At 35.9% G+C, this 8,277-nt stretch overlaps 1 protein-coding gene across 4 annotated transcripts in view; it reads left to right on the top strand.

Annotated features, from left to right (window-relative positions):
* Nucleotides 1-7,886, top strand: part of LOC115446036 (activated Cdc42 kinase-like) — a 28,404-nt gene extending 20,518 nt beyond the window's left edge. For 3 of the 4 annotated variants that reach the window (XM_037443948.1, XM_037443949.1, XM_037443951.1), the window contains 5 exons: nt 328-539; nt 1,396-1,444; nt 1,571-1,961; nt 4,107-4,234; nt 5,466-7,886. In XM_037443948.1, coding sequence (XP_037299845.1) covers nt 328-539; nt 1,396-1,444; nt 1,571-1,961; nt 4,107-4,234; nt 5,466-5,657 — 972 coding nt within the window. In that variant the 3' untranslated portion in view covers nt 5,658-7,886. The remainder of the gene's footprint in view (nt 1-327; nt 540-1,395; nt 1,445-1,570; nt 1,962-4,106; nt 4,235-5,465) is intronic. The other variant, XM_037443950.1, reaches the window with a different exon arrangement.
* Nucleotides 7,887-8,277: the final 391 nt, after the last annotated feature.

The raw sequence follows: 8,277 nt of genomic DNA on the forward strand, positions 1-8,277 counted from the left end.
GCGTTAGTCGACCACGCTGGCCTAGTGTTGGTAGACTTCACACACTCAAAATTCCTATTGAGAACTTCTCAGGTATGAAGGTTTCCTCACGATATTTTCCTTCACCGTTAATGCAAGCGATAATTCAAAAAGAATACACACATGATTTTTAGAAAAGTCAGAGGTGTGTGCCCTTGTGTTTTGAACCTGCGCATATTCGTCTCGGCAATCCGTTCCATACCCAACTAGGCTGTCGCCTTTAACCCAATACGGCCTGTTTACCAATACAAAAGCATTCATCGGCACACATTATAGTTCTGGTATATCTTCTATCACAATAAAATATAGACTGTATTCCAGGCGACAATAACAGAGGAAAGTAAAGCGGCGTACATGTGCCTGATCGACGAGCCGACTCCTACCACCTCTCTCATAACCCATATCGCGAAGGAGTCCAACACACGCCACAAACCGGCCACAATGCCGAAACCGGCGCGCAGCCCCACAGACCCGCGCCCGCAATTCCACTCGCTGCAGAAACAAACAGCTGGTAAAACGAGGTAAATTTATATTGATATTAGTTCGACAATGTTCATGTGTCCGAGATAGCAAAGTTTACCTTATATAAGTATACCTTCAATGCACTTGACGGTAAGTGGAGTGGAGTCCACTTTGAGCGTCGATGGACGAGAGATGATCATCTCTCGCTAATTAATTCCTGGGTTATAAAAATATACAACATACACAATAGTTTAGTGTAAGATTCATAACCAATTACAAACAAATATTATATGTATACATTTATATATAATATAAAATAATATGGCGGCTTTTACACATTGTGTACGGTGGTTGTTATCCGGGCTGTTCAGTTGAGATAAACATCTTACCGAAGATATTTAGATATCACATGACATTTGACGTTGAATACTCTCTTTTAACATACAGTAAATGACAACTAGCGCACTAAATGTTATAAAACATCTCGTCACTTTACGGTATCAGCTAGGACTTTATTATTTTCGAAAATGTAATATTCTCTACATACTAATATATCTCCACCAACTAGAATGTTATACTGTAGACATTGAATGATCACTAGCAAATGGCATAAACAATTTAGACATATTATCGCAACATACACTTAGTACCTTCGCCTATTGATAGATGGCGCTTTCAGGATATCTCGATAGTTGCTTTTTATTATTAAACGCGTTCAATGTCTCAAGTATTGAGGGCTGCGGAAATTTAACTTAAAGGACAATGATAGGCGCTAAGTAACGAAACAAATACCGGCCGCTAAAACGTTTCTGCGTTAGGTGTATGTTACTTGAAAGAAGACCAGAGATTCAACAAACAACACGTATATTCCACTTTTGTATATGAAAAGTACTAAAAGTTTTTTTTTTCTTATAGATTAAGGCCACTGTCTGCCGGCGATGCGGAACAAAAAGAAAAAAAAGATGTGAGTACTATACCATAATATACGTTCAAGCATTCCATTAGCAGTTCTTGGTAGCAATAAATTTTACTATTTTTCGTAGTGACCTATTTATTAACCTATGCTAAATATTATGTCTTGCTATTTCAGGTCATAAACGAGCTACCTCTACCCCCGCGGACGACGAAACCGAAATTAGTTGACAAACGGCGTCATATTCGGAAATACCCACTTCGACTACCAAATGACATCAAAGAGCCTCAAGCCGGGCCGAGTTCTAGACAAATCATATATCAGAACGCCTTCACGCCTGTAGTCTGTCAAGTGCAAATAGAATACAATCGTCAGCGTAACGGTGATGATGTGTGTGATGGCGCGGGCAGTAGCGTCACCAATCCCTTCTCGCAGCCAGGATCGAGCTCTGCCAACCCCTTCAATCCATATATGGAGCCGATAGAGATCGACCTGCGCAGTGTCAGACGGGAAGACAGTGATGAAGATGACGACATACAGTATATAATTGAAGGGAGTTTGGTTAAAGGTATGCTATAAACTATATGTAGTTTATTTGAACCAGTAATATACTCCTAGGCATTCAAATTCAAATCGACCTGGTAATTCCTGAGATTAGCGCGTTCAAACAAACAAACTTTTCAGTTTTGTGTAGATTGAAAACCGTTCCATCAATATTTCCGGTGCTTATATATTTTATATAATTTTGTTAGTACATTCCGTAATTTTGTTTGTTATTTAAGTAATAAGGTAATAACACAGCCCCATTGATAAGGTAAAGGTATTGTATGGATTCCACACTATTACCGGCCTTTCGTACACACCGTGTGTTATTAAATAAATTGAATATAACAATAACTCTGTATGTATTAACAGAACACGCACAGAGTTACTACAAGAACAATATATGAAAATTGCCATCTAGCGTGGGGAATGAGAAATTAATAGAATCGAAATAAATATTTCATTCCGAAGTAATAGGTCGTAAGAAATTTTGGTCCTTTTTAATATATTATTATGAATACTGTATTAAATTGGTAATAGAGTTGAATTTCATACAAATAATTTTGTGTCATAAGTTTTATCGCAACTACTGATTTTGGCTCACCATAATGAAGGGATCATAATATTATGTGTATATGTGAATGGCTGAATTTGGCAACACTGGTTTACTTAGTAAAACTATTTTTTTAAAAAAATATTTGAAAGTAGGGCTCAATGGAATTGTTTCCAGAGGTATAATAAACACATTAAAAAAATAGTCAAACTGTGACATACTCCTTTCAATGTATTTAGTTTTCCGTGGTTCAATCGACCTTCTTGAAAGTTAAGCGGTAGAGATAAAATCACTTCAACCGCAAAAAAAGTCATCATAGTGCGAATAATGCAAATATAACAGACTGAAAATATAATCTTTGCTAAGTAAATATAAATAGGTCATTACTAACAACGCGTTTCTAAAATTGTGTCGCGGATTTTTTCGCCGTCGTGTGCCTAGGGCGTAAACTCTGGTAATATTACATATACACACAGTAACGGCTTTTATCCGCGAAGGACAGAGGCGCAACTACTACCACTGTCCGCAAGGTCTATTCCGTCCCATGATATGATAGGGGCCGAGCCTATCGCCTTATCGGATACAAATTCCATACTCCGAGCTGACTCTGAGTATAAAAACCAAATATTACTTCAAGAACCTGAGAGGGTTCGATCCCCGGGCCGGGAAAAGAATTAGTAGGGAGACCTCAGAACTGCATTCATACAATAATACTACTACATCACCGAGGCAGTTTACTAATAATATTATTAGTATAATAAATGGATATGTCATGTACTGAATATCATTAATATATTATTAAATGAGTAGCCTAGTAATTAAAACGCGCATAAATAGACGGCATGTTTGTATTTTTTATAAAATATTCATTTAACTACGACTGAACTAACAATCATTATCTTAAAAAAATCTAGCATTTTAATATTGAATATAAAGTTAATCAAAACTATACGCAATATTTGTCATGATCTATGTATCTAAGATGCATATACTATATTGTTTTAAATTAAACTAAATTTAATGTAATTTGTAGATACACACGTCTTTATTCCCAGAGTCAAGCGAATAGTTTTCGGTTCGTTACATGTATTCATTCATCAGATTCTGCTAGAATAAATCCTTACCCAGAATATAAGTCTAATCTAATTCCGTACTATGCTAACTTATAACATACTAGCTTTTGCTCGCGGCTTTGCCCGCGTGAAGGAGTTTTCCGGGTTAATTTTCAGATATTTGCTGTCGCGGACTTTTATTTAGAACTATTTAAGTCAAACAATTCTACGGTACATCATCTTTGTCTAACTCCAACGGTTTAGGTAGCGTACACTTTACTTGATATGTATCGTTATATTATGACTAAATTACACAAAATAATTATAAATTGTAGGCTTTGTATTATTCGGCTTTGTATACTAATATTTCTGTAAAGTTTCATCCAAATCTGTTCAGTAGTTTTTTCGTGAAAAAGGAACAAAAATACATCCATATATTCATCCTCAAACTTTTGCATTTGTAATATTAATAGGATTGGTAGGATGTTAAAACATTTAAATATATATTTTGGCAAACACTTACATTTAATATGATTCAGACATAAACCAACAAGTATTTTTTCAGACTGCACAGATCACGTTTCAGTAGAGGATTTACTGGAGTTCGCCGATCAAAAGCCGTGCGGGCGGCAGCGCGGCGTCGAGTCAGACGAAGTCAGGATCATGAGAAAAGTATTTAAACAGGAAGTCAGTGTACGTGTTTCATTACTTAAAAAACGCACTGGTATTTTTATAGAATTGCACGTTACGTGCAATCCCTAAATTACGTCACACGATTTTCATGATTTATTTACATGAGATCACTCTTGGATCCTCCCTCGGTGTGACGTCACAGGTTTTTCTTTTTTATACACACCTTATATGTATAGTCAGACACAGAATATATAGGTATGTTTAAGTTTTTTGTTTACAATTTTTTTTTATTTTTATACTGCAGATTTTGCCACATAAATGTTCGGTAGGCAACGGCTTGGCTGTGCCTCTGGCATTGCTTTAGTCCATGGCCGGCGGATTTTGTTTAACATCAGGCGGACTGCTCGCTCGTTTGTCTGCTAGGCAATAAAAAAAGTCAGGAAACATGACCTGACCCCACCCCCGTCCACCCTCCTTCGCTGTCACTTACTGTCATTTGACTCCCTTAACGTGTGACGTAAATTATGGATGGCGCCTGTTATATTAAGTGTCGACAACGCGCTACAAACACGCAGTACGTCGTCTGGTCATTTGCTTGTAAAAACACGATATAAAAAAGATCTCTTAGTGGCAACCGACTCTAAAACTAGATACACTATATGACTCAGCACTGAGTCAGATTATTGCGTATCCGGCAGTAGTCTCCCATTAATAACAACATACAGATTGACGCATCTTTTACTTCTTGGGTTGTAAGAAGCTACGATGAGACGGTTTGATTTGGATATATAAAAAATATTTAATTTCCTCAAATTTTTTGAGAAATTTCTACGATATAATAAATGTGATCCAGCATGCCGGTTCAGGAACGTGGTCGACAAAAAATATTTGGACTACGCTGTAACCGTTGCGTCAAAATGTAGTAATTCGTATTTTTTTAGTGTGTTTTCTGACCTTCGCATGCTTAAATATACAACAGGTATAGGCAACAGTAAATAAATAACATCAGGGGCCTTATTCTCTATCCCGCGCGTTATTTAAACAGTGCGTAACAAGCACGTAACACAACGCATCATGTTTAGGACTATAGAAATTTGGCTTACAGAATACCATTTCACGCACATTTCTCGAAGATAACATGACACGGCCGCGTTACGCGTTAACACTATCATACAGAATAAGGGCCCTGGTGTTGTGTAGTTGTTTTGACGTGCCAGAAAAAAAAAATATTTTTCTGTAATGTAGAAGTAATTTGGTCAAGTTTAATGATGGCCGTAAATTATTCCACCAGGTAACGCCCGAAGAGTGTTTAGAAGCCCTGGAGCTAAGCGATTGGAATGTTCATTTCGCTATCAAGCTGATGCGCGTGAGAATACTGGTAGGTGACGTCACACTCGAAGACTGCTGTGCGGAGCTCGACAAGGCCAACGGAGACATCAACAAAGCTTCCGCCATACTCACGATTTGCAATCGTAATAAATAAACTATAACTGTTAATTTCCCTTGTGATCCCAAAATGTTATGAACAGTGGTTATAAATTAATGAAATAACGATGTGGAACTAGATTATAGTAGTTAAAAAAAAAATGATTACGTACATTGGTATGTGCAATTATTGATTCTTGTATGTATTGTATGTTTATCGATAAATCAAATCTCAGTATCGATTAGTCAGTATTGCATATCGAATATAAAAATTATTATATGAATACAATTTCATATATTACGATGTAAATATCGAACTCTTACAAAAACTTATTTCGCTGACGTCACGCTCACAAAATCATAGACGTGCCTGACATATTTTTTCTACATTAGTTATAAACATTTAAAGTACTAGGTTCGTCGCTATTTCTATTGAAATCTTAGTTATTAAAAGTTTGAAGTGACATCACATTACACGCAATATTGGAATGTAAGATCATAATATACAGTATAGGGCGCGACCTACCGCTAGATCAAATTTGTGGTGTGTGATTATTTTTGTTCCGCCTTTGGTTGATGAACTCATTCCAGTGTATTTGTCGAGCCCATTAATTTAATAGCATTAAGGATGAATGCCTGCAATTCTCTAATATAGCAGTGCTGGCCATAGACATGTGCAAACGTGATAATAAACAATCACACGAATATTGATCATTAATTAGGTTTTACGGTTAAGTATTGTTAGATATTATGTAAATTATCTATATATAGCGTCCAGGGTACCTTATCACGCTAACCCGTTGACGTCATAGCTGTTAGGTACATTATTGTGTAGCTAATGATTTCTGATAGACCCCAGAGGGTGCGGGGAGGTGTGACGTAAAGCGGGGGGATGGCGACAGTCTCAGGCATGTACGATTATTTTACAAATAATGAATTATCGTGTAATGAATTCGTAAATAAATGTATCACATTTACCGTAATGGACTAGTAATTAAGGAAGCGTCATTAACGATCATGGAGCTATATTTAAGTAACAAAACCTATTGAATTAACATAAGGCATTTACAGAACTGATTTGTAAATATTATTCGAGCTTTCGCTCTGGTATGCATTGCATACATTTAATTTAGCATTTATCTTACTGTATAAAGTTTCATTTAGGTGAGTCCGGCAATTTAGCTGACGAGAGTGTCAAAAAGGCTGCGTTCGGGTCAGTAATTTGGGGCACACAAGCAGCTAGGAATTGGGTCAATGGAAGTAGATCGCGACGACCCGCGCCCCTCGCCACTCCACGCGACATCCTCGGGCTAAGCACCGCTTTACACCGGCGGACCGATGCCGCTCCACTAAACTATTTACCTTTATACACAATCATGTATATAAACACTAATGTAGTTCGATAAGTATTATTTTTAAATACATAATTTTTTTTTTATTAATATACAATGTGATATACTTTCCGGTAATAAAGCGTAATAGAAAAAAAAATGAAATTATTCCACATGCTGTTTGAAGGGTGTTCGCCCACCCTTTTCTGCCATTTACATTATCTTCACTCGTAACAGAGACGGGGGTTAGATATTAATAAACGTTTTAATGTAGTTTGTTAGTAACATGTCACAATATTTTGTAGATAGCCGGTTCTTCCAAGTCTACTGTTAGTAGTTTTATATATTTTCCTATATGTGATAAGACAAGTCTGTATACTACGGAATTGCAAAATTGAGATCACAAGACTAATGCATGGACGGTTGTGTTGCGTATTCGAATTTAATTTAAAAAATTATAAATGAAAAGAAAATAATTAAATGATTATTGTTTTAAGCTAAATTGGTTTTTTATATTGTTTGTAATATTTTTTTAATAAATTTACATGCCATATTTGGAATTTGATGTACTCTGGCAAATTAACAATGTCGAAGTAGATATATTTTATAAGAATGCTTGGTACTAATGTACAATTTGTATATGTGAGCAACCAGCAGTGAACACTCGGCCTACAGTTAGTAGGTCAACACTGAAATCCCCAACCCAATCCATTGAAGAGTTTGTTCATAACTGCTTGCGCGGGGGATTTCACGTATTAAATTGAAATATAATCTTTAGATGAGATTTTAACTCAAGCCAGAAGAATTTACTGTGCATTTTTGTTCATCACAGTTGTGTGAGTTACTTTTAGTGCTGGTGCGCCAAGATAATGATGAAGTTGAAATTCGTTCGTAGATATTGTTTTAAACTTAAATATAAAATAAGTGTATTGAATAAAATATTACATCTGTGACAACTGTTTTTTAATTATTTATTCCATTGTATGTTGGGCTTATTTTTCAGTTATCCGATAGAAGTTAATTATATGATAGTACATATGACATAAACATTGTTCTGTTCATACTATTTAAGGCGATACCTCAAGGTCCATTTTCATACATTTAATATGACGAAATTTTAAAGGCAGAAATATCCATGATTATTAATTATTTTTACGTTTTTCTTTCAACTGCGAGAACTAATCACACTCATTTTATTACGATTTATTTGGAAGCATGTACTAGTGTCTTGTATTTTACCGGCTTATGCATTAAGGTGACGAGTAGCATTTACTCAAAAGTAGTGAATCGTGCCCTAAACATTGCTGCATAAAAACCAAAATAGGTTAATTGACTATTTTATTGAAC

The sequence above is a fragment of the Manduca sexta genome, chromosome 27, assembly GCF_014839805.1.
Source record: "Manduca sexta isolate Smith_Timp_Sample1 chromosome 27, JHU_Msex_v1.0, whole genome shotgun sequence".
NCBI lineage: Eukaryota > Metazoa > Arthropoda > Insecta > Lepidoptera > Sphingidae > Manduca > Manduca sexta.